The 27,671-nt window shown below is 42.7% G+C and overlaps 1 protein-coding gene across 1 annotated transcript in view; it reads left to right on the forward strand.

Moving 5' to 3' along the window:
- Window positions 1-811: 811 nt before the first annotated feature.
- CCBE1 (collagen and calcium binding EGF domains 1) overlaps window positions 812-27,671 on the forward strand; it is a gene marked incomplete at both ends in the record, with an annotated part of 85,782 nt that continues 58,922 nt past the window's right edge. Inside the window, 2 exons of the mRNA XM_079548201.1 lie at window positions 812-912; window positions 1,003-1,083. Of these exons, the coding sequence (XP_079404327.1) occupies window positions 812-912; window positions 1,003-1,083 (182 nt within the window). The remainder of the gene's footprint in view (window positions 913-1,002; window positions 1,084-27,671) is intronic.

Raw genomic sequence — 27,671 nt, forward strand, 5'->3', positions numbered from 1 at the left:
TGGATTTTACAGTTCATTACTTGCTTATCCACGACTTTCCTGGCTGCAACAATACACATGTGAGTGCATTCTAACTGTAAATGAGGTTATTCATCCTACAGGTGAAAGTGACACCAGGGCTGCCTCACACACCCTCATCTCCCCAAAGTCTTCAATACCGCTAGGGAGTTATGTACTGACCAAAGCTAGGATAGCTGACAAAGGCTTTGCAAAGCCATCGTCATTTTGTGGGTTTTCTTGTGCGGAGTTTAAGGGTGACAGCAGGATATGATACAGCAGCCAGAGCCGATGCAGCATTTTATCAAAGTCTGTCGTTGCTAATCTCCTTTTTATGAAAGGTAGGGAAGTGGCAGTCATTCACAGGGGTAAACAGCAGTCCCAGCAGAGATGCTTTGAACTGCACTGCTCCTTTGGGAGAGATGGGAGATAAAGCCGAATCTGGAAAGCATCAGTGATGGTGCATCGAGGGCCGCTCATCACCGCCGGGGTTCCGGACCTTCCCCTTTCTGTCACTTTCTGTCCCCCCCACAATACCCCTTACCCCGCGCTCCCCGCAGCCGTGGGACCGCAAAAGACACGAGTTGGGTCCGCGGGGTCCCCCCGACTCCCTCCGCACATCTGCCGGGGTCCCGCCCCGCCGCGGGGCCGCATCTGCCGGCACATCTGGGCGGGCGCGGCCCCTCCCCGCGGGCACATCTGGCGGCCGCGGGGGGCGGCCCTCCGTCGGGGCGGGAGGAGCGGCTCTCGGCGCAGCCCCGCCGCCGGTCGGGGCGGGCAGAGCCGGCGCGGCGCGCAGCGGAGAGGCGGCCCGATGGGGCGGCCGGCCCGCAGCCTGGCCTCGCTCCGGCTGCTGCTGCTCCTGGCGCTGGGGCACGCCTGGACTTACCGGGAGGAGCCGCAGGACGGCGACAGGTGAGTGTCCCCCGGCCGCGGGTTACCCTGCGCTCCCATTCTTTTTTCCTTTCCTATTACTGATTTTCCACCCGGCGCCCTGTCTTACAGGGAAGTCTGCTCGGAGAACAAAATCGCCACCACCCGCTACCCGTGCCTGAAGCCCACGGGCGAGCTCACCACCTGCTTCAGGTGAGCGCGGAGCCGCGGGATACACGCGTGGGCGCGGCGTTAACACCGCGGGCACAGTGTGACCGTCTCGAGCTCCTTGCCTGTCCTCTGCTCCGCGCGGAACCATCCGGCGTTCCGAACCCCCGGCGGAACGGGAGGCTCGGTCACGGCGTGCGGCATCTCTGCTGGCAGCTCCCCTGCTGTCCGGGGAAAAGGTTGGGTAACGCTGCCAGCGTCACCTCCAAGGCAGCGCTGGAGAGATTGCGAGGGGTTTGGCTGCTGGACCCCGGCTGTCAGTCGTCGATGCGGATGGGTGTAGACAGGAGGGCAGTGGAGCTGCATCAGTCACAGAATGACCAGGGAAATGTGCTGGGCTCACCCCAGCGAGTAGCCGTTTGCGTTTTTAGGTGGATGAATCAGACCTTCAGAATGACTGAGTGCTTCAGCTCTGCGGGAGAAGTCATCTGAGAGCTCTGCAATTAAATGAATTCAGGGCAACCCCAATTCTCTTCTCTTCTCTTCTCTTCTCTTCTCTTCTCTTCTCTTCTCTTCTCTTCTCTTCTCTTCTCTTCTCTTCTCTTCTCTTCTCTTCTCTTCTCTTCTCTTCTCTTCTCTTCTCTTCTCTTCTCTTCTCTTCTCTTCTCTTCTCTTCTCTGCTCTGCTCTGCTCTGCTCTGCTCTGCTCTCCCCTGCTCTCCCCTGCTCTCCCCTTCCCCTTCCCCTTCCCCTTCCCCTTCCCCTTCCCCTTCCCCTTCCCCTTCCCCTTCCCCTTCCCCTTCCCCTTCCCCTTCCCCTTCCCCTTCCCCTTTCCCTTCCCCTTCCCTTCTTTTTTAAGCTGTGTGTTTGAGAAACATCAATAATCTTAAAGCTGTCGTAAGGATGATAAAGAGCACTTGATGATACATTGAAGTATACACAAAGCTTGAGAACACACATATCCCTTTACTGATGTCCTCTGATTAGCTCCATCTGCAGATGAGACTTCTCATCCATGAAGGCTGCTTCTTGTGAGAGCTTTTGCTTTGTGGAGTCAACTGCACTCTGCTCATGTGTGTGTATGCCTGCGTGTGCCAGAGCCACTTATGTATACCAAAAATGTTATAAGGCACACTGGTGCTCACGAGAAGTGTTACAGAGATCCCTCATTTATTCCCAGGGTCCTGGTATTTTCTTTTTGGTACAGGTATCTGATTGCTGCAGACTCATGATGCAGCAGCGCTGTACTGTTTGTGCACCTGGGAAGGTACCACACCTCTGCCTGAGTAGTGTTAGCATCCTTGCAGCCCATGCTTTGCTCATCTTCTCTCCCTATGAAGGAGAGGCAGCACCTGCTTTAGTAGCACTGAATTGTAGAACCATAGAGTGGCTGAGTTAGAAGGGACCATAAAAATCAGCCATGGGCTGATTGCCCCCTAGCAGATCAGGCCCCATCTTGGGAAAGGCTGTTTGAAGTTCTGGAGCAGGAACTACAAAAATACAGAGTACATCCTGCTACTTGCATCCTTGCTGCTGCACATCCCCACATCCCTCCGAGAGAAGTGGGGCTGCTTTGTGCACAGCAGAGGAGGACTTCACAGGCTCCACTGGCTGCTGAGCTCCCCGTGCAAAGAAAGCAGGACTGTGTCTGGCTGCCAAGTCCGCTCATGCTGTCTTTCATCCTCGCTGAGGTGTTGCTGACCTTTGGGCTCTGCTCTGTCAAGCCCTCCCTTCCTTCCCCCCTGCAACTCCCAGACAGTGTTCACCATCCCCAGCCCACACAGACAGTGAGCATTTCCAAGTCACTGCACTGCACACTCTGTGTTGTTGTGGTTCGTGTTTCTGAAGTTTGTCTATGTCTGTGGCTGCTAGGACTGCTTCGTCTTGAAAAAAAAGGGGAAAAAAAAGGAAAAAGGTTGATTTCCACATAGTGAACTTTATCCAGGGTCTGGCACTGGGGATGTGTGAGAGCTCCATCCCTTTCTCTGGGCTCTCCTCCTTTGCACGATAGCATTTCCTGCATGAAGATGTGTGGCTCAGCAGAGCAGCCTCGCATGGAGGATGTCTTAAGTTTATGTTAATTGATACTTCGAGGTTGGAGCTGATAGTGAGATGAGAGGGAACATGCAAGCATTGGAGAAGCCAGTGATGCCTAAAGATGGGCTTCACCATACTGGGCCTGGCAGGGAGGTATTGGTGGTTGGACTAGATGGTCTTTGTGGTCATCCAAGCCTTAATGATTCTATTATTTTTCTGAACTTTCAGGGGCCTTACAATCCTGTTTTCACTTCTGGCGCAATACTGAACATTTTAAAAACTTCAGCTGGACATGAAACTCACCTTTGGCTGTAGGAAATTTTCACTCCAGGTTCCTGAAAAGCTTAACTTTGATATTCTGGTATTTAAACTTAAAAAATTTGATTTTTGTCTTCCAAGACTTTTATTTTCACGGTTTCACAATGACAATAATTATGCATCGTGTCATGATTTTAATATTCTGTTAGAGGTAGGAGCTGACAGTATGCCTTTTAAAGCTATTAGCTATTATCATACACATTTAATTCATTTCCTAAGTCAAATTCAATTAACCAAATTGACCCAAGCTCTATTTCATGCCATCCCACACCAGGCATGAGGCAGCACACACTGCTCATTAAAATCTGCAATACAAGAAGTTAAGTAGAAAAAGAGTACTTTTGAAGTCAGATGTCAAAATTCCTGAGCATAAACTCTTGACTGAACACAATTTCTTCTTCTTTTTTCCTCCTGTTGGATTTTTTTTCATGAAAATCAGCATGTTTTGCAGAGCACTTCAGTAAAAAATAGCATCTTCTCTTCACAAAAGAAATATTTCTTGAAAATTTTTTACCAGATTTACTCATGAATATAAATGAGCCAAATGCAGGGCCAAGCCAAAAGCAGGGCCAAGCACTGAGAGTATGTTGGCATCTCTCCCTGTGGTCATAGCAACCTTGTACATAATTAGATGTATTTTTCATTTTTGAAAGTGTGCAGTCTGGCCCTTGGCTTGGATTGATTCGTATTTTTTTAGATGTTCTCTGTATTTATTTTCATAAGAATACAGGGGAACGGATGCAACAAGCAGTTTGAGCTCGTACAGCATTTAAGCTCTCATTTAAACTCTTGCATAAAGTATCTGTAGTGATGGCCTGTCCAGGTGGACATACAGGGTGTAGTGGTAAAACTCCAGTGCTGGGTGAAAAGTGAAATGCTGGGTGAAAACTCCAGTGCTGGGTTAGATGTTAGGAAACATTTATGCTCAGAAAGAGCAGTGATGCATTGGCACAGGCTGCCCAGGGAGGTGGAGGTGTCCAAGGACTGTGGAGATGCGGTATTGAGAGACGTGTGTGGGCATGGTGGGGGAGTTGGGGTTGGACTAGATGATCTTAGAGGTCTCTTACAACCTTAATGACTCTTCAGGGGCTTTGACTCTGTCTATCCCATCTGTGATAACGAAGGGATGTGTCTGTGTGTAAAAACAGCATCTGTGGAGTTGGCATTTTCTTGCTTTATCCTAGCAGTGTCTTCTTGCAAGGGGATGGTGATGTTTCCAAGTGCAGGAAACTCAACGATTTATTAATTAAAGGCATCTTTTTTTTTTTTAAGATCTGTTAAAACCTGATCACTTTGCTAACTGTTGTATAGTAGGAGATCTACATATTACCTTCAGCGAGAGCAGGGAATGTGTTTCCAAATAACAACATACAGACGATATTTGTTGGTAGCAAAATATTTTGTCAGTCACCTGTTGTCTGCTAGATACTGAAATATTGCTGTTAATAGACTTGAGATAAATAGTTTCACTCTTTTTCAGAAGTTGTGGACAAAAATGAAGGTCTGATTTAACAAAAGCAGTGTGCAGAGCAGGACTCTATGCTTGTCTGGTCTTTGTTCTGAATCAGACAGGTAGATATTTCAACCTGGGTCTGTGTACTTTGGAAGAACACTTGCAAGACGTGTTTCTTCTTTTATGAAGCTTAAGACACTTGTCTAGGCCCCTCTCAACTTGCAAATCAAGTTGACAGAACTGATGCTTTTAAGCAGACAGGCAGACAGTTGGTCTGGTGAGAAAAATTATCCATCTTTCTTGGAAATCATGGTGAGTGCTCTCCAGTTCCTGTTTCCTTTGCTAGAAGTGAAAGATACAGGTACCTGATCATATCCCAGTGTAAATGTCCATTCTGGATCAAAGGATTCTCTGATTCTATTCTGAAGGTCAGGCGGGAGGGGCTGTGAGCACCTGCCTTAGTTGTAGGTGTCTCTCTTCACTGTAGGAGAGTTGGACCAGATAACGCCTTAGGGTCACTTCCAACTCACACGATTACGTGTAGTTCTGTGATTCTAATTCTGCGTGCAGTCGATGTCCTGCAGGACTAGCAAGGAGGAGATGCTGCTGGTGGATTAGAGGACATCAGTGTATGTGCAAATACGGCCACGTTGTGGAGCTTAAAATTTAGCTCAGAAGTTCATCAATAGCTTTTGTAGTGTTTTGGAAGCAAAGGGTCTTCTATGAAGCACAGATGTGTTTCTATATAGGCTGTTGGCTTCTGATAATTGCAGTTAAATGTGTATTACAGAGGCCTTCCCTACACATCAGGTTTTCAGTTTTGCCATGAAAGTTTGCTGCAGACTTCAGAGCAAAACACAAAAAAAATCAAATCACAGCAGAAGAGAATGCTCATATATGGATACCCTACTCAATCCTGATACTAACCAGAAATTGCATGCCCTGAGAAGTTTTTCTTTTCCCTCTCCTGAACACTGATACTGCTCGTGGAGCCTCCTCTTCCTATGCACAGCATTGTTTTGCACATTCTTAGAAGATAAAAGTGATTGCAAGTACGCTGGAGTGTAGCTGCTTCCCAAAGAGCAGCACTGTCACTAGTATGCCCTTGGGGACCACGCACCATTCCTGGCTCCCAGATACTTCGTGAGCCTCCAAAAGGGAAAAAATGCACTATGCAGTACTGATCCTCTCAGCTGGAGTAAGCAAGCTTGAGATTTTGTCATTTGTCAATTGAGTTTTGTTTTTAGAGGTTTGTTTTCTCATTCTGCTGTTGTGCTTCCCCCTGAAGTTTTGCTCATCAGTTTAATTTTAATAGCATTGAAAGAGCCCTGATTTACATTACAATACAACATTGTAAACAAGAAATTTATCTGATTAGAGCAAAGCGCTGCTTAATCTCCAATTCTCTTTCAGGGTAATGCACTCCATAACAAAATTTTGCTGAAAATTTAAGAGAGGATAAGATTTTCATTTTTGTTTTTGTTTCAGAAAAGCAAACATACACAACAGCTGTAATTCCACGGCTGCCAAACAAGTTTCCTTATGTTTCCATAAACTAAGAGTTCTTCTTTTTGCACGTAGTTCAGTGCTGAAATGCCACAATCTGCACCACTCAAAGTGGCATCAGCATCTGAAACATGCCAGAGTACCCTGTTAGAGCTGCTGAGATAAGGTACCTGGTAGTCGGATTGAAAATGAGTGTCAGATTTTATTATATTAATTTATTCATCCTTTCAAACTGCCCATGATGTGCAGGTGCAGAGCTTTGAACTACGTATCAAGCACATCTCCATGATGTGTGCTGTCCTCCACGTTTACCCGTGCTCCGTTCATGAAGACATGTAACAAGCCCAAGTGTTCTCCTTTGCTCTGTATGTATATATCTGTGTGTGTAATAACAAAGATAGAAGACAAATAAGAGACTCCAATTTAGAAAAATTATATATATATATATATATATATATATACACATTCATGGAGGTTCAGGTTGGATGTTAGGAAACATTTCTTCTCGAAAGATTGGTGAGGCACTGGCACAGGCTGCCCAGGGAGGTGGTGGAGTCACCTTCCTTGGAGGTGTCCATGGACCATGGAGATGTGGCACTGAGGAACATGGCCAGTTGGCACAGTGGGGAGGGGTTGATGATTAGATTAGATGACCTTGGAGGTCTTTTCCAACCTTAATGAGTCTATGATTGAATTACATATGTCCATTGTATGCATAAATATTTAAGAAATGTTACTTTAAATTGCCATCACAGGTAAATTTTTTACATAGTAATAATGAAAATTTGGTACGTTGCTTTTCCACAAAACACCAGGTGCTACGATGGTGGAATGTTACTTGTCTCCACTCTGATACAATTTTCCTCTCCTTGTTGCATAGAAAGTAGCACGTGAAAGTGTGGCAGCTTTGAATACAGTCAGCCCTCTGCTTGGTTTTCTTTCCTTGGCTGTGAGCACAAAGGTAGCTCTCAGCTGGTGTATCAGCTGCTTAAGAGCATCACCAGAGGTGTGCTCCTATCTGAAGGTTACAGCAATTGGGCGGCCATGACTTTTGGGATCCCTCCTCCTTTAGGAACCAAGGACCTTAACTCTTTCTGAAGCTTGGTGCATTAGAGAGTCTGCAGCAGCAAAACACATAGGTGCTGGGGATTTACTGGGCAGTGTTTCCTCTGTGCAGAGTTCACTCCCACATGAGCCAATATAACTAATGGTCCTTCAGAACATTGCATAATGATGGTGAGTGCTGCACTAAGGTAGAAATTGGTACAATTAAAGGATGAGGTCTGGCAGCTAGCTGCTCGTGCAGTCCGGAAGTTTTTGATGTTCACATCAAAGCAGTTGGGAGAAGTTTAAAACTGGCAAGAGAGAGCGAGCTGTGTGATAAGTGCCCTCCTTTGTGGCTAGATCAATAATGAGAACCAGGTGTGTTACATTATGGTTTTCATCTGCTGAATATAGGGTTAAATATGAACTGACTTTCCCAGGCATGGCGTCTAGCACAGAGGCTCCAGACAAACAAAATAGTAGCCCCAGGGCCTCCCGTGGTTGATACAAAATATGTAATAAAAATAGGCAGCCAAAGGGAATACCACTTTGGTAATTATCCTAAGCGTTGTGTATGCTCTCTAAGGTCAGGCTGCTTTGCCACTCTTGCTGGCAGCAGGATAGCATAGGTGCAGAGACCCCTGGAGAGGGGTTGTTCTGCATCAGGAGGAATGGGGCAGAAGGGTGAGGAATTGAGGGATGAAGGTATGAAGCAACAAGAAGAGAAAGGGAAAGCAGTAAAAACAGGGGCTTAGAACAGACAGGAAACAAGATAAAAGGTAAAGAGATGAGAAGGGAGAAATTCCAGCTTGCTGCAACAGATACGTGTGTGATGGGAGACAATCACATCCCAAAAAGGTATAATTTAAACACTTCCAGACTTCATCTGCTTACATAGAACCCAGACAAACAAAGCATCAGTTGAAAGCAAACGAAAACACACGCACGCACTCTGGGGAAATGCCAGTTCTCCCGACTGCTTGAAGCAATGCTGCAGAGCCACGGCTGCTTCCCCTGACCGCCTCTTTGCTCTTCTGATGCCTTGGTTTGGGAAATCTGTCCCTTCCTGCAGCATGCAGGTCTGCAGGACGGCAGAGGAACGTGATGCAGGCAGATGTTTAACTGCTCGTTGGCTCAGATTGCCTTCCCTCATTGTGGTACCGTGGCACAATGAGCAGTAGTTGAACACGAAACATTTAAACTACATTCAGAGAAATAGGTAAAACTTGGCAGGCATCCTGGATGGGTTGGGACTGTCCAGAGACTGATGAGAAAGCCACTGCCCGACAGGATCAGTATGACCAGGGGACAAGTTATCTAGCACTGTGAGCTGAGCCTCCCTGTTGTGGTGATGTTGCGTGTCCGCAAAGCGGTTGCTGTGCAACAAGATCACACAAAGCAGATGTGTGCATGATATCTTGCGTCACCCATACTGCTGATTTACAGATGTGCAGAGAAACATTACCTGGGTAGATCGCATTTCAGATTGCCCGCGTGCAATGCTGAAGGAATGTCTGATACTTTTCTTGTTTTGTTTTTGTTTTTGGTTGATGCTGTGCTGAATTCTTCTGTCCTTGAGTTTAATCTTTCATTTATGTCTCTGCCGCAGTGCCCCGAGTCCTGAAATGACTTTTGATGTGCGAATCATTGCTAGGTGTTCGGTATCCCTGTCACTGCATGAGGAGCAGATGGTCTGAAGGGATTGGCTTTGTTTTTGCTGAGGTGAGGACATGGGGAAGGCCCTTGTTGGTGCCTTCCCACTGCATTGCTTCTATCCCCTTGGTCACTCCTGCCTTTAAGTTCACACTTACTGACAGGCAGAAGCTTGTGCCTATATCCAAGTAAACAGAGCTGACATTTGATTTACAGTGAAAATGCTACCCTGCAATTCTGCTTTGAAATCTTTTTTCTGTTGCTTGGTTTCAGTTTCCAAGCTGATGGTGGCTTCTTTTGTAAATTAACAGTAGCAAATGTCAATCTGCTGGTATACTTTGCCTTTTCTTCTATGTTGTTCCAATTATATGCAAAAAACAATGGAGAGCTGAATCCATACAGTGCTGACTCAGTTTCTTCTTGGGCTAGGAGAAGAAAGCAATCCATCTGAATCTCCTTGAGGGTAGCTGTGATTAACAGTTGAAGAGAAAAACAATTTCAGCTGCAGACAGTAGCCCCAGAGTTTAGCTGTGTTTGGAAAATCCTTCTTGCTTAAGGAGTGTTTTCCATCATGTGTTGATTTCATTGTTGATCCTGGTTCAGAAAATGAAGTACGAGTCCATAAAACATTTAACTTACATCCAGCTATTAAAAGCATGTACTTCTGTTTTTTGTTTTGATTTGTTTTAAACCTCAGTTCTAACCACAACCATTTAAATTGGTGATCTGTACTGGATGTAAATAAGGTGAAATACTCAGTGTATATTCACTGTATTAAGATGAGCAGCTATTCAGTAGTAAACACACATCAAACAGAATTTTTCCCCCTTCCTTTTCAGATGGGCTGGGAGCTAAGGCAGAGCACGCACGGTGTTTTAAGTGGGTGAGAGTGGCAAAATCAAAGGTATTCCCTGAATATGTAAAGGGATTGTTCTTGGAGAATGAATAAGTCAAGGACAAGCTACACTACAGAGAGAGCTTGGAGAAGTATAGAACAATATTCGTCTAGGCTAGCAATTGTATGAAGAACAGAAGTCTTTCTATGGACAAATTAGCAGTGCAGAGCTTCCAGTGTAAAACAGCAGTCTTTATATTGACTTGATTATCTCATTGCCCTCCCTTGAGGGGAAGGCTGACAGCTAATTCTCTGTAACGAAATACTCAGTCCAAAAAGTCAGATTGCAAAATGGGTGAAGAAGGACACAAAGTATTATAGTAATATTTTACGAGTGATGGATAAATGCTGACAGCATAGAAATTTGTCAAAACAGTCAAAGAAAAAGTATGCTTAGAACTCTTTTTATATGAGAGAGCAAATAACTTCATTGGATGCGTCATTTCACTGTAAATAACTTCCTGCCCAGAGCTCTAATGTCTCGCTGGAATGTTAATATCTTTATGATTCAACACATTTAATACGTTGTAAATCTGACATCTTGCCTATTCAACAAGATGCTATAATCAGACACAATTTTTATTATGGAATATATCATCTTAGCTGCATCAAAAAGCAGTGTTGTTTCCTAAGCAATGCTGTCTGGAATTCTGACAAAACCCTTAGCTTAGAGATTATTGCCTTTGAGAGTTTAAATGAGTTATAATTGAAACAAAAGTAGCAAAGGAAGAATTATTTAATCTTTATAATAGCATCTGTGAGAAGAGAAAAACTGGCTGAAAGTGGGGTTGGGTGTCTTTGGTACATGTTAGTTGTTTGGAAGTGAAGTGTAAGGGACGCGAAGGACCAGAGGGCACTGGAACTTCGGGAGTAGAGAGTTGCTTTCAACTGCATCTCCCTAAGGCAAAAGCAAGGAGAAGCAACAGCCATGCACGCTTGCAATGTGGGCTGATTTCTGCTTGAGAATTGGTCACTTGAAGGTCCTGTGTGTGGTTGGGTTGGTTGTCTGCACAATGGTGGCCCAGACAGTCTACAGAAACTGTTGTCTCAGACTATGACTTCTGTGGTGCCTCGGATGTTGACTTCTCAATATATTACATAATGTGCTGGTTGTATGAAAATAGGCATTTTGTTTAGGCAGATAGAAAAACACTGTTTTGATGTGTAATATATTTGGATGAAAAGCTAATCAGGCTTTTTTTTTTTTCCCTGAAGAAACTCTTAAGTCTACTCCACTACTCCCTGGAGACTGGAAAGCGCACATCCAGAGAACAGCAGTTGGTGAAACTCCTTTGAATCTCAGACTGGAGTGATGAGGGAGCTGTTAGTAAAAGAGTAATTCTTTTCAGGAATTTTCACAGAAAATTCTCATTTCAAGTTTTCCTGATTTTAAAATAAAGCAACACAAAGTGGATTATATTTAATAATAGAGAGCATGGGATATATTTTTATTCTACATTGTCCTGCTGGTTTTCTAGTTTGTTTAATAGGAAAACAGGAGATAATAAATCCTTCCAAACCAAGCCATTCTATGACTCCCTGAATCCTTGTCCTTAAACCTAAGAGACCAGGTTCAGTCATCTCCCTCTGTATAGTTTAGTGGACTGTGTTAACATGTCCTATTTCCTTTCAGTTTTAAAACTTGTTGTAGAGAGTTGAGTTTCACTGTGATAAAACTTTAGTGAAAAACTTTTCCTACAGACTTGCATTCCTGGCTGCTCTTGGAATTTCAAAGGAGATCCACGGTGCGTTTAAACTTCTCCTTGCATGATCTTAAACCAAGTTATTTGCCTACAGAAATGTTACAGTATGACTCAGGAGCTCAAGAAAAATCCTTGACTAGGGTAAATACAGTAAATATATATATATAATTTTTTTAATATATAGTGAATGTATATAATATAAAAAGCGTTTGTAGGTCTGGATCCTTCTTGATTGTTCTTGTAAGCTCACCTGTGCTAGGGGGTGCTGTTAGGTTCCCTGATTGGCACCAACAATTGAGGTTTGTGTATCCATAGCTCTGCTGACTTCACTGGGCTCATGCCACGTAGCATCAGTTATGGAATTCCTCTTCGTAACTCTTGTTAGCATTCCATGAAAGAAAGAACACTAAAAGTTGTTAGAGCAAATTGAACACATCTTACCAAAGAAGCAAGTTCTCTGCTTGACTTTCCAGGCGGCGTTTGTTGGCTAGGCTCTTGCTTGTGCTGTTTCTTGTCCTTGCGCTGACCCGTAGTTGAGCAGTGGTTTTGTTGAACGTGGCTGGAAGGGGCCTTTCTGCACTCCTCCAGATTTACATCAGTGGAAGGCACTGTGACCCTGGGAGGCAAGATTGTTTAACCTTCATATGGATCTGCCAAGAGCCTAACCGTTTTCCTAGATGCTGGGCTACGTTTTTGTGCTCCTCAATGATCCATATCATGCCAAATTCTGCCTTCAGTTACCCACTAAGGTTTACTAGGGGATTTCAGTATTGTGTATGTCTCCAGCTATAAAATGTAGGAAAAAATCCACCTAATTTATGCCTTGCAGAAAAAAAAAGCACTTGGTAATTTATCCTGAAGAGGTAGTGTTCCTGTTTGCACAAAGAAGATTGCTGTAAATTGAGTCTTCAAATAACTTTTTGGTCTTTGTTTTCTTAGGATGATTTGTTGTCATTCCTATTCAACGAAATGCTACTGTTTGAGATAAGAATAAAAAAATGGTCCCTTTTAAAGTATATTTTTTCATATCCACTGAGAGACAAATTAGATTTTTGTGATGTTTTCTTATGTTGCAAAAATATCCAGAGTATTTCCACAGTGGGAATAAGTTAATGGTACATCACTGGAACATCTCCAGTGAAAATAGCTGTGGTAGAGTGAAAAGAGCAGCAGAAAACAAGAAGTCAGAAGCAAGGATGGCTAAGATACACATGCGTTTATTTACACATTCTGGTTTGCAATATGGACTGTAAGATATTTTTAAGTACCGAGACGGAGTGATTCCAAACATTTGCATTGACCTTAGAGCCATTACAATTCTAAGTGTTCCAATAAAAAGAAAGTTGTTCCAATAATTTTTCCTTAAGGACTTGAAGACTAATGCAGGACAAATATATATATATAGAATGGAAATAGAGAAACTTTCCTGTATTCATATATTCATATTCCTCTTAATTGCATACTAAGGCTGAAGACTCTGGCTATAGTCCATGTAGTCCACTTTGATGCTTTGCTCTGTAATACTTTTTTTTTTTTTTTTTTTTTTTTTTTGGAAGAAAGAATAAAAACAAACAGTAATCTTTTTATTAAATGCCAACTTGACCTTTGTTCATGGAAGTATAAAGGCTGAGAGAATGAAAAATTACAACGAACATTTATTACTGAAATCCAGGCTCAGCTGGGAGAAAATTAACTGTTTCAAAAGATTCAGTATCCTCCTTGTTACAATAGGATGCATGCAGAGAAAAGGCTGCAAAGAAGTCAAACAAAGGGAATATCTGTGGGGTCTTGCACTGGACACAAATGATTGGTATTTGTGGGAAATACTTGAGAAGACGAGTTTCAGGAGTGGTCCTAATCTAATGCTGTGGTGGGGGAGACCTGGGCCATGTCCTTCTGTCAGCCCAAGCTGCCCGGTAATTGGGACAGAGAAAAGCAAAGGCTTCTAAAATGTGGGTTTTGAGCAACCAGTCAAGTATCAAAGGAGCACCCTGCAGCTCACTAAAATGAAGAAAGGCCACTTTTTAGTCCTTAAATTCCATGGGGAAAGTGTCATTCGTTCATGTGGCATAGAAAAAGTCTGTTTATAAGGAAGGTTTCTTGGAGGAGTGTGGTTAAAGTAGGTGCTAAGTTCTGTTAGAAATGTCTTTTTGTTGTTTAAAAAGTGTGTAAACTGAAGATTTAAAATACTTTCAAAATTGCCCTTATTACTGCATACAAAGTGAAGCTGATTGTCTTTGAAGACACTTGCCCATCTTTTACCCCTTAACTGGAAGGCATTCACATTGCTTACCTCCCTGACACTTGCTGCAGTATCTTTATAAAGGCCAACTGTTAATGTACTGGAATCATATTTGTGGCTCCCCTTCTTCCCAAAGCGTGAATCTGACAAGAAAATTAATTTTTTATTGCTATTATTACCTGGTAACAGCTCCAGAAATGGCAAGACACATTCAGCATGGCAGTTTATTTGACTCCTTCACTGTGAATAAATATGTTGTCTGTGAAAGGCTTTGAGAGACCCAATCAGCTACTGTTCTTTGTTTGCACTGCCTATGGTAAGCCTTTACTATTGTTTCTAAAATCTCTCTCTCTTTAAAATTTCCTTTTCAAAAGGTAAATTTTCCACAATGTTATGTTAAATGGCTTGAGGTTGTTCATAATATACAGCTGGATCTCATTGCCTTTGTAAGGTCAGTGTTTGCTTGGGAGCTACAGAGCCCTTTATTTTTCTATTTACAGCATTTAGCTGAAATTCATAAAGAAAGAAAATTATTTTTGAACTTGGGATATCAGTTGTTGAAGTTAGGAACATTCTAAAAATACTTCAGATGTCGGGGAGAGTAAAGAATGGATTCTTTTGGGTGACATCTGGGTTGAAATACAACAGCATGTATGCAAAATATATGCAAAAATAGCATATAAAATAAAAAGTAGATGCAGAAATACATCAGCCCTATCCAAGACAGCAAGATTAATTCTTGTTGTTTCCTACTGCTTGTGAGCAAAAATGCCAGCCAGCATCAAAATCTGTTTTGCAGTACCCTGCAGATTAGGTATAGCTTCATTGGCTTTGGTTGGATTTCTGCTGACTTATGCTGCTTTAAATGATGGTGAAAATGGGCTTTAGCATATGGAATTCAGCTTTGGTGCAATGGTTCAAACTGTCCTTCGTGATGAAGTAATTGGTGTTTTACAGGGAAACAACTAACTCAGTTGTTGTGCACGAACATTTAAGTTCTGGGGTTTTTTTAGCACTTTCCTGTCTCACCATTTATTTTTATTTATTTTTAAGATTTGTAGGTTTGGGTAATGCATTGTTACTGTATTATTATTTTTAACAAAAACAGGTCGATTCTTTCGTAAGTTGTTCGAACATTCAGCAGTCCTTGGCTGCTTATAAATAAATAAAAGATGTGCCATTCTAGAAAGTCTTGGAAATCGACAGTGGACTGGTGTGTCTTCTCTAACTGCAAGAAGTACTTTGCATTTTTTTAGCCCTTCGTTTTCAAGATCAGCTAAGTTTGTTCTCAGCCCACTGATGCCCTAAGGCACAGGTCATCAGAGATGCTTGGATGCATGATTCCATTGATGTTGGTGGGAGGCAGGAGGGTCTGTCCTCAAGCACAAAGCATAAAGAACACAGGGTGGTAAGCATTGGTTAATTCCTCTGTGATAGGACTTGTAATGTAGGGGCATGAAAAAAAAAATATCATAAATCTCACTTTAGAATACAGTCAAGTCTTTGACCAGCCATCTAGTCTGATCCTCTGTATTTTCTCACCCCCAGGCCAGTTCTTCTTTGCGTTCTCCATTGTTTCTCAACATCCCCAAAGTACAGAGAGCAGAAAAGATGCTGAAGTTCAGGGTTCTGTGTGCTGTTTCCAAATGCAATGCAGAACATGCTCTCTTTCCCCTTGTTAATTATCCAGGCATCTCACCAGGGCTGTGCTTTTCCTTTCTCAGTATGTGACTTTAACCCTCACACACGGCTTTACAGACATAAAAGCAAAGTTGCCTCACACTTTTTCTTTCTGATTCACTTGCAAATGTTTTAACTTATTTAAACAGGGCTGCAAGTAAGCATAGAGGTGGGAAACACTTCAGCATTATCAGGAGACCAGAGAGGTGGAACATCACCTCTGGAACTTGGATGTTTAGGAATGAGAGAAAATAAACAGTGATCAAAACTTGGCAGGAATGGATCCCCAGCAGAAATTACCTAAGCCCTTTCCATGCATCATTTAGAAAGGCAGCTTGTTGTAGGTAAGATAAACCTAGCTGATATGGTGGGATTACTGGGGCAATTTTCTCTATCAGGTGGTGGTGGTGAAAGTGAGAGGCTCATCAGCTGGCAAAGATACTAGAGGAAACGTTTAGTAATGGGAAAACCAGGAACTGGAAAGGAGACATGCTGTGGTATATCCTGTGAAGTGTTGAATTTACTGTGCAAATTTGTGCTGAGATCTCTGCTGGAATAGTGTGTGCAGTTCTGGTCATTCATTTCAAGGGATGAGGAGTCACACCTGGGACAGGTGAAGGGTGAGCTGCAAGGCTTTCAGGAACACAGAGAGCTCATCTGATGAGAAGAGGGTGGTGGTTCAAATCTGGAAACAAACAGTGTCTCTCATGGAAAGAGACAAGCCATTCCTGCTTATAAGCTGTATAGCAGTTTCAGTGATGATGAATCTGAAGTACCAAGTTTTGCCATTAGTCTCGTTAGGTAAAGCACAGTGCCATATCCTTGTGGGAGTGTGGTCTCTGGATTTTGGAACTGATCTGCTCTGGGAAGCTTGGGCAGGTTCTTGGAGTCCTGCACGCATCTCCAATGCAATCACCAACCTTGGAGAAGTTTGCTCTTCTCTTTTGCATTCTTTCCAGCTTACAAAACTTTGCACACAAGAATTTTCTTCTTTATGTATGCCATGTACATAGATGTCTAGTTGGTAGCATGGGCCAAAGCTAGTGCCACATCAGTCTCAAAGAAGTCAGCAGTCCCCAGGCTGTGCTCACGCAGGTACGATGTGTCCAGGTAAGTTGGTTGTTAAAGACACCAGCTCTAGACCTTGCACTAGCACATGTGGTTTTACCACTGAAATTCTACTGCAGGCTTGAAATCAGCAGTCTCACAAATCATAAGCTAGTACCTTAGTACTGGGTACTCTTTCCTCTCTGGCTGGGCTTTCTGCTTTGTTATTGAAAGCAATGAACGTGGGAAATCTTATCTCTTGTCTGAATGACTTCCATGGCTATGCTCAACATCCTGTGATGGTGCCGTCTCTTCTTGATTGTCCCCTCTCATCATTGTTAACATGGAACAAATATCCCTGGAAACAAACAAAACAAGGAAATAAAGAAAACATTTGCGATGAAACAGAATGGTGTTTGAATTTAAGGTTTTCTCAGGGAACTTACTTGTACATGCTTAGAGCAGTGCACACTTGGTCTAGCCCTGAATGTTGACTTTTCCTTTTAGGATTTATATATTTATTTATTTATTAATATCCTTCATGGACCTAAGTCATTGTAAATCATTATAACCCTTTTGGACAGAATGATTTAAAAGTTGAAATGGAGTTAAAGCCTTAATGCTACCAATGTGGAGGAATTCTTGAAGAAATGTTTGCATTCATTTTTGAGGGTGAACAGAAATGTTTGTGTCTCTCTCAGTCCCTGGTTCCCAGATCTGAGAATCAATCATGCAGTATATCCAAGGATACAGTTTTGGGGAATGTACTATGATGTTCAAGGAATAGAAAATTTGTGCCTTATGCGTTTTTCGAAGTGGCAGTTCTGAGATTAGATGTCTCAAGATACTTTTAAAAAAGAGAGCTTTTTGTCTGTCTGCCACCCGTTCTAATGCAATCCAGAGGCTGCTGATGTACACACTGGGATACTTCGGCTGTGTTTTCTTTTATAAGGAGAGTGAAGAGCTGGACTGCCTTTGAGTTTTGGTGACTTTCACAGATGCTTGTTAAGGAATAGTAACAGGGCAAGGAGCTGACCTGGAGTGGGACTCTCCAGTGACCTTTAAATTTGGAATAACTGAGAAAACAGCAGTTATCCCAATAAAAGCTTCAAGTGAGCTGAGGGCTGAGGAGAGGGAGATTGTTGCTTAGAAGAGCTGAACCGATGCCAGCAGAAAGCTGATACAGGAGCGACATGAGTGATATCATCTCCCAAACAGACGTGACTCTGTTCCAGAGTCTGCAAGGTCAGATCCTGGGTTTGCATAAGGGCACGTGAAGACAAAACGCATCCTTTCTATTCTACTGTAAACAGGAATCCTAAACAAGATAATTAGCACTATTAGAATGAGCTCTCTGCTTCATGGAACCTCTCATGTATATATCAGCCAAGAAGAACAGAAGAGTATTTGGAAAAAAATAATCTGCAGCAAGTTTAAAATGACTCAATGGCCAGAGTGAGGATATGGCTGTGCTTTCCATTGTGTGTAAAAATAGCTCAAATTTGATGATTTTTACTTTGTGAGTATTTTGTGAGATTGTGAGTAGGATCTTACTATGAGAATTTGCCAGTCATGTCCCAGCCATCCACTTCACATCCAGTCCAACATTTACAGCAGCCTTCTCCTGATATTCTCCATTTAAGGGCTACTATTACGCATACCAGAGTTTTTGTTTATTTGTTTTTTGTCATATTCAATTTCTTTTAATTATTTTTTAAGTCATTGAGATAGGAGTGAAGGACAGCTCAGTTGTGAGTCACAGCGACAGACTAACCCAAAAGGCCATCTAATCACTTAATGGAGAGAAGTCCAGCCTTGCCAAATATTTGAATTACTGACACATTTAGTGTGAGATATGGTCACTAACAGCTCTTTAGAGATAGCCACCACCAGAGCTGATGAGTGGTAGCTAACTGCGAGGAGGACTCAGAGATACTGACAGATAATTTTAGGGTAACAGTCACATGGACACTCAGTTTAAGTATGTGCCACATGGTGACAGTTCTATAATTTTTTTAATATATGAACAAATAGAATAGAAAATATACAAGCAAACAATACCAGTGAATTTTTCTAGCTCATGATGGAAGTTAAGTGAAATTTAATTTTCTGTGTCGTAGAGTCATAGAATCATAGAATTGCTGAAGTTGGAAAAGACCCTCAAGATCATCAAGTCCAACCTCAACCTGACCATACTAATAACATACAAACCTGAGGTCAGAAGGTAAAATGAGCAAAAGTATTTGACACTGTCCTCCTTGACGTCCTTGTTTCTCAATTGGAGAGACATGGATTTGAAGGATAGATCACTGGAGGATAAGGAATTGCCTGGATGGTGTCACTCAGACTTTTGTCAATGGCTTGATCTCCAAATGGGAAACTGGTGACAAGCAGCATTCTTCAGGAGTCTCTACTAGACTGGAACTATTTAACATCTTTTTCAGTCACACAGACAGTGGGACTGAGTGCATCCTTTTCAGGTTTGTGAATGACACTGAGCTGTGTGGTGCGATAGACATGTTGGAGGGAATTATGCCATCCTGAGGAACCTGGGCATATGTGAGAGTTGGGCCCATGCCAACCTCATGAAGGGCAAGTGCAAGATCCTTCACCTGTGTTGGGGCAATCCCAAACAGGAGGTGCTTTAAATTAAATGAGCGGAGGTTTAGATTAGACATTAGGAAGAAATTCTTGACTCACGGGACAGTGAGGTACTGGCACTGCTGCCCAGAGAACTGTGGTGCTCCATCCCTGGAGGTGATCAAGGCCAGGCTGGTTGGGGCCCTGGGCAGCCAGCTTTGAGATCCCTTCCAACCATTCTGTTGGAACCATTAAAGAGTCGAGCGGAGGGCCACAAAGATGGTGAAGGGCCTGGAGCATCTCTCCAATGAAGAAAGGCTGAGTGAACTGGGTCTGTTCAGCCTTGAGAAAAGAAGACTGAGAGGGGACCTGATCCAGGTCTATAAATATCTGAGGTGTGGGGGGCAGAATGGCGAGGCCGGACTCTTTTCAGTGGTGAGTGGAGACAGGACAAGGGGAAACGGCCGCAAACTGCAGCATAGGAAGTTCCGCACAAATGTGTGCAAGAACTTCTTTACAGTGAGGTGACGGAGCACTGGAACAGGCTGCCCAGGGAGGTGGTGGAGTCTCCTTCTCTGGAGATGTTCCAGACCTGCCTGGATGCCTACCTGTGCGACCTGCTGTAGGGAACCTGCTTTGGCAGGGGGGTTGGACACGATGATCTCTGGAGGTCCCTTCCAACCGCTATGATTCTGTGATTCTGTGATTCTGTGATTTTACAGGAAGGTAAACCAGTGGAGTTTAGCTGTGGGGATTTTTTTGTTCACATGCTTGTTTTTCCAAAAAATTAGGATACTGACATGATGAAGCTATTTACTCTGGGTCAATGTGTTCCCAACTGTGATGCCAAACTGAATCCAATCCCATGCCTAAACACTATGCAGTAAATCCCTAGGATTCAATAGGGGTGTCTTGCAGCTCATGGGAATGTCAACTACCATCAGATGATGTGCTCAGTGCCATCAGGACACCTTTTCAAATGGATGAGGTGGCTGGAAACACTTTTCATGGTTATATCCTGTCTGATCCTCCAATGTTCCCTCCCACTTGCCTTCCCTTTCCCAAAACGAAGGAAATGTGTATATTCCATATGTAAATGTGGCAAGTACTAAGAAAGCTGGAAATAAGGCAGATCATTTCTTAGAACTGCTTGGTATGGGTTAAGAGCAGTTACTCAGCTTGCAGAATCTGAAAATGCAGTTGTAGTCCTAAAGCCAATGATTGCATCTCATGCTGTTATTTGATCTGAAATCTCCAGAAGGGTTACAATTGTTCGAAAATGGGTGGAGATCCCAGGAAACATTAACTTTCTTGGAAAAGTCCGGAGTTACCAGTGCTGTGGGAGAGATTGGAAGAGCACAAATTCTCTAATCTCTAGAGAGCGATGAGAAGTAGGGTGTTTGCAGGCCATATATGATCACTTATATCTGTCAACTGAAAGGAAAAATCCAAATGTATGATGAGTGTTGGGAAGCACTTTGTAGAACATGGCAGCCCTTGATATCCATAACTTGTACCTAGGTTACAAGGAAGTGTGCAACAGTATTTTAAGCTGTGACAGCTGTAAGCTTCCTGTAAACTTTAAGAAAATACACAGAGGAATTTTGGTCATAATTTTATGTTTTAGGCTTTCTCTTCCACTTTTTTTGAACATTGTCTTGCTGCAGATTGCTGAATGGCATCAGCACAGTAAGCCCAGCGCTCTCAATTGAAACCAGGCAAGTTTCAGTAAATCCTTCAGGACTGCAGGATTTGGGCAGTGGAAAGAGATCACCCTATTGCAAACTCAGTATTAGTTTTTAGCAGCTCACAAGCTAGTCCATATGAATGTCTTTTAGACACTCCTGTGGCGTGCTTTTGTTTGCTGCTGTGGGGTTTGTTTTGCCCAAACTAGGCTGATTTTTATTTCTCTCAAATTTATTATATTTGAGAGGCCTTCCTCACAACAAATGCCACATGCCAGTCAGAGCAGTGCTGTTGATGTGCACAGCTGTTGGCTTAGTGGTGCAGTATCGGCGTGGACCCTGCAAACTTGATTTTCCAGCTCAGTAGTGATACTCTTTTCGTTTACGTTGTCAGAAGAAAAAAATAAAATAAATCATATTGTTGACTTATATTTGACTGACTTATTCAGTTAACCTTGACAATATTTATCAGCCTAGGGGTAAGATTCATGGATTGTTCATTAAAAAGTCTTGTTGGGGTTGGTTGCTGGCCACGTTTTGAAGCCAGTGTCCTTGGACTTAGAGTGCATTCAGATAACGAGTTAATAATGGGCTACTTTCTGCTATGAAACAGGGCTGTAAAACCTGGAATGAACAAACAAACAAAAAAATCATCAAATCCAAAATCTTCTGTGCCAGAGAAGGTTTACTAAGGGCTGTGAAATGAGTAATTAAGATCCTTGTTCCAGAGTCTGCAAATCCTATAGGAACAACATTGTGAACACAAGAACTTGTAGTTAAGGGAAAACTGTCCCTACCAATGTGCTCTATCCCAGGTGGGAAGAGCTCACCCTTCATCTCCAAACCTTCCGTGCAGGCAATGAGGGTGACTGGATGGGTCTCCATGTTTTTATTTTTCAAGCAAAGTGCCTAGATGATATCTGTGCTTAAATCTTCTGTGCCTGGTAACAGGAACCAACAATATCAGCATCTCCCATCAGCTGGCATTAAAACTTGTTGGGTGGGGAAGAAATGGGTAGGAGGTTATGCTGAGTGCCCTCAGAGCCTCAGCAGCGATTTGTTTTGAGGAACAAAGCAATATTTACTGTGGGATAAAATCCTAAACTGCTGCGTTTTCACTGAGAGTTTGCCAGTGGTGTTTTAGAGCACAGACCACACAAGGAAAATTATTTTCCAGGATACATTGCTTGGTTCAAGAGAGACCCTGAGACTATGACCTAATGTTTGTAATGGTACGTTATTGAGAGTCAATTGAAAATTCAAAATTCCTAAGTGACTGCATTTATCACTGGTGTGATTAGTGTGCTGGTGGAGCATAAACATAAACAGCTAAACAAAACCAAATGGCTGGTGCAGTTCATCATGAGAAAGAAAATTAAAATACGTCACTGTTGACTGTGTAGGTAAGCTCTGTACAGAGAGGATAAAAAGATTTTTATAATGGGCTTTTAATCCTCATTTACATTTGCTTGTCCTCATTAATGCCTGGGGAAATGCAGTGTGCTTGGAAGCTGATAGAAACACTGATGGCATCACTGTATATGTGGGAATTTCTGTATTCAGACATGAAAGCTTGCATTGTGGAGTACTCAAGAGAATTTTTGGTTTTAGAGAAATGCTCCTAAGATGAGCTTTATTTTTCAGCATGCATGTGTAAAATATGCTACTATACCTATAATTATGATCTTTATACAGTGCATTGTAAATTAAACATTATATATATCGTTATCTCTATATGTTTTTCATATATATGCACTTAAAAATGAAATCTCTTGTTCTTCCCTAAAGAGCTATTTCAGAGCATTGGATTTGCGTGTGTGTGCAGAAATGGTTCCTTTAGATGAGATCATAGATTGAAGTCTGTGGCATCTCGAAAAATATTTTTAAAATCAGATTTTTCTGTCCCCAGCTGAGCCTTTCCTATTCTGCATGACAGGAGAAAAGGTAATTAGTGCCAGTATGGAAAATCCTGGAAGATCCCTTTGTTTCAGATGAAACAATGGTTTCTGCATGATAGTTGTATCTTATTTCTACATCTTTGTTGGCTCAAGAAAGAATATGATTTTTTTTTCTTTTTTAGCTTCCTTTCAAAAGGATTTATTGTTTTTCATTTTTGGCTATACTTAATGTTCAGGATTTTTCCTAGCTTGCTCCATTTCAGTGTTCCTGCATTTTGGAGAAAGAATCTGGGAAAGGAGCAGAATGTAAGAATATAATTGCAACTGGAAATTGCAGATACCAAGGAATAGAAATGTCCCTTTGACTTTCTAACTAGTTTTGCTTTGTGCTGCTTTATTCTCTCTTGGTTACGTATTGTTTTTAAGGCATGACGATGTTATTTTCTTTTCTGTTTCTTAATAAAGGGGGAAATGGAAGTGTGTTCTTTCAATAAACTCATCTGCAAACGAATACCTAAGAGGTCATCCTATTGGTAGTAATCTGCCAAAATTATGGTCCCTCCTGCAATAAAGCATGAAAGTTTCACATGCAACGTCTCACATTTATATCTGCCTTCGTTCGTTTGCGTGTGTAAATCCTGCTGATCCAGAAATTGCAAAGGCATTATAGGGCCATTGCTGGAGACCTGGGCTGGAAGGTGCTGCCCAAGGGGCAGCTTGTAGGCAGATTTATGCAGCTTTCTGCTTGCGTGCAGATGGAGCTAGCTGAGGAGTTAGGAACGCTGTTTTTATTGGGTTTGTTGTTTTTCCTTTTGGCTGACTTTGCTCGTCTTCGTTCACTCAGCCCCAGGAGTGCGCTGTGGTTGGGACCTTGCACTTAATGCACGTCAGGAGTTTCAGTAAACACTTAGTAAATAATAGATCGTGCACTCAAATACATGTATATGCGTGAGTTGTGCTGCATTTTTAACAGCTTTAACACCTGTGTCATTGTCAGTTTTTAGCAATTCAGTACACTGCGTGATTCAGCTGCAACCCATGTGTCCATTTTGGAGACATGAATGCTATGGATGGAGACATTCCTGATGTGATCTGGAGCTGGCAGACCACGAGAGCCCAGCCATGACTTGCGTGTTCCCTATGTGGCTTGCAATTTATGCTCCAAAACAGCCTAGCACGCACTTACTGTAAATGGCCCGTAGCATCACGAGGGCTGCTTGGCTCATTTGCCACAGCATTAGAAATCCTAATGACCCTTTAATCAGGGAAGCATGAGATAAACCGTGAGCTAGAAGCAGTTTCATGGCTCCACTTGCATTTAGTGGTGTCATGCTCTTCAAATGGTATGTATCTTAAAGTGTTAAAACATCCCATTCCTTGATGGCATCGAGTTGTTTTCCATATCCGTGGTCTAGCTTTGTGTCTACTTTTGGGGCAAATTACCCCACACCTGGGAAAGCCACAGATATCTGTCTGCACTGCTCTTTGTCCCTCGGCTTAATCGGATTCACGCATCTGCTGGGAAACCAGCATGGTTCTCATAATGTGATGACCACCTTATTCTGCTTCTACCACATCTCCATGCTTCTTGGTCCTCTTACAGAGATCCTCTTCAACTGTAAGGAGTGGGGTAAAGGACTGTAAAAGGTTAAAAAAAATGCCAATTTACGACTTTTTACTGCTTGAACCTGCTTTGGAGAACAGAGAGGAAGGCACATACGGCAATTTGAGCTTGCTTCCACGTGAGCCTCCAGGTAATGCTGAAAGCAAGTGGTGTAATTTCTGTGCTAATGGCATGTGCCCAACAGGAGGTAATTACCTTTTCAGGCTGCATGACTTCTTTCTAGGGACTTCCAGTAACCGCCAGCAGAGGAGAAATGGTTCCAAAATACTGTGCTTTGGGAAGAGATTTCCCAAAGTGCTGACTTTATCAAGAACAAATGAGATATTCAGTAAATATGCAGGCAACAGCTTAATCTCTAACTAAAGAAAAACTCTGCTCCAAACAATGCAAAGCTACAGGAATGTGTTTCATCAAAGTCGGAATCCACTGAATTAAAATTCTTCAAAGCTGACTGCTCCCCCCTTTTTGTGGAGTACGAACACAGGACATATTTTTCCATTTTCAGTCTCTGTAGGGCGGCAGTGTACACAGCCATCAGCAGGAGAGGAATCTGATCATCTGGCTACGTCTGAGGATGTGAAAAATCCTTAACATTTTTGGCTAATTTACACCTATATAGTGGAAAAGCACAGGGATATTAAATTAGGTAGAAAAAGAGCATCATCCAGGTCACATGGATTTACAGTGAGGTGTGAATAGGTCATTCTGTAGTCCTCTGGTGCAGCCTGCATTTTACCAATGCTATCAGAGCTCTGTGTTACTGTTTATCATTCTGATACAATATCTGATACTAAATCGTGTTATATATCCTTCTAGTACTGCTCCAAATATGTTCATTACTTAAAAAAAGAAGAAAAAAAAAAAGACTGCTCAAATCGTAGAAAGGTAAATGTAACTAAACATCAAAATTAAAACTCCTTCATGACGATGAAAATAAACTGTGCTCAAAATCAGCATTTTGAAACCTTCTCAAACACTTTGTTAGGAAAGCACAGGCAAGCTCTAAAGTTGTGATTTGAAATGAAGGCATTTCTAGGGATTTGAAAGTGAGGAAATGTTTAAAGTAATTCACCAGTCTCATAGGATGCCTCGGTCCAGAAATAGGAGAAAATGTGTTTCTCTGGTTGTAAAGCACTGTGCGAATCCAAGGACAGCCCTGCAGCCAGGCTGTAAATAAAATAAGGCTGAAAGCTTTGTGCTGGTGCAAGTCTAATACTCTGTGTTTGTGCTTCTTGTGTTAATAATGCAGCCACGTTTTCTCCAGGTTAGAAGTAAGCTTTGCTGTACTTGAGGTTTTTCCTACAGAACTGTAAATTAAGTTGGAGGCCTGGTCCCTCTGCACAGCGTTCTGAGTAGTGCTGCGCAGAGGTTCTGTGGTACAGTTATTTATTTCTGAGTGCCTTACTACACCTGGTTTTGGTTTTGTGGTGATAAATGTCCGCCTGACAGACCTTTGTGATGGGAAATGTGGCAGCACCGCGGACAAGCGGGACATCCTCTCCTCGGGGATAGCTGAGTTCAGCCAAGAGCCTGGTCTTCCCAGTAATGCTGAACTAATGCAGAGTTAAGCTCTGAACTGGGAGATTTCTGCATGAGCAAGTACTTTGTGGTTTTGAATATAGCCACAGGAAATGAAACAATCATTAACGAATTTAGAGTCGACGAGTGTGCAAGCTGAAAGCTGAAGAGGACCTCCTGTGCTGCAGATGTTACTCAGTGCCGGGTGCAGGGCTGTGTCCTGGGGTCTTTGGGCACACTGGAAATTGCAACATCCACTTACAGCTGCTGTGTTGTTATTACCCAGAGGCCTTGCTAATGCCACACAGTTAATTTGGGCTACAAGGAGATCCACAGTCCTCTTGCCAGCAGCGCTGCTGTTTTAAATTTTGCCTGTGTAAATGATGTTAGTCTTTCCATTCTGGGGTGAGATTATGTCCTTTACATAATCACTTTTGCTTCTGGAGGCAAATCTTCACACAGCAGCAAGCTCTTGGGTATTATTTCTCATGCAGGCTCAGATCAGGTATTTAAAGATGTTTGTAGCCTGTAATGCTGCTGGTGTTTGGTAAAAGACACTGCAGTGAGGAATACAGCCCATTCCATGCCTCGTCTGTGACGGCAGGGATGCCTACAAGCCATTTGTACATACTTCTGTAGCCTGAGGCATGTCTTTGGTCTCTGAGTTAATTAACCTGGTATGTTTTTGAGATATTTGTCTCAACCTCTGACAGCTTGGGTAGGAAAGTGGTTGCATGACTAAATCAAAACTGAAAATAATCTGCTTTCAACACTTCTGCTGTTAAGCATCAGCACTGTGGTTGTCTTATCAAGAATAAGCATAGATTTTTTTTCTTTAACTGACCATAAGATTTTCACTTGATTACTGACCTCTTGGGGTTTTGAAGCTCTGAGACAGACCTCAGCTATCCCATGGGGCAGTGTAGTTTGTTGCGTCTCACTGAAGGCAAAAGAATGCATCTGCACAACCAGGCATAAACAATTCCTCAAGGCTTCATGTGGAGACGAGAGGAAGGTTTGGTATGAAGGCAGCTTATGGCAGACCTGTCACTTGGGTGGTTGGAAGAAGCCTTTACCTCAGCCAAGTTTTACTTGCTTTTTTCCAGTTGATTTACTGTAGAGCTGAGTTTTTGCTGGCATTGGTGTGGAGGTTGCAGCCCACTGTCAGAAAAGAGCTGTGGGCACGGCATCCTTGCAGCCGAGGGTATTTCCTAATTCCTGTAAATGCTGCAGGAAGGCAGAGCACCCCGTCCAAAGTCCTGAATCTGCACTGAGGAGAAGTGCCTCAAAATTAAATGTAGTGCTTTTGCTTCTCCAGTACCAGGCCCGCTTTTTGAAGCAGTCTTCAATGTATGGAAAAGGTAGAAGCATAGAATCATTAAGATTGGAAGAGATCTCTAAGACCACCCAGTCCAACCACCAACCCACTCCCTACATTAACCACATCCCTCAATGCCACATGTCCACGGTTCTTGGAGTCTCCAGGGATGGTGATTCCACCACCTCCCTGGGAAGCCTTTGCCAATGCGTCACCACACTCTCTGAGTAGACATTTTTCCTAATATCTAACCTGAAGCATCAGAGTGTACTCTTAGACATTTAATAGTATTCCCCTTTACAGTGGGATAGCTTGTCAGCTGTGCAGTGGCACATAGCTGTTTCATACTTGATTTAAAAAAGAAAAAAAAAGAAAAGCACCAGAATAGCAGTAAATTAGTATTTGCTACAAAACAGAGTCTTCTCTTCAGTGG

Source organism: Tetrao urogallus (genome assembly GCF_951394365.1).
Source record: "Tetrao urogallus genome assembly, chromosome: Z".
In the NCBI taxonomy this organism is placed as follows: Eukaryota; Metazoa; Chordata; class Aves; order Galliformes; family Phasianidae; genus Tetrao; species Tetrao urogallus.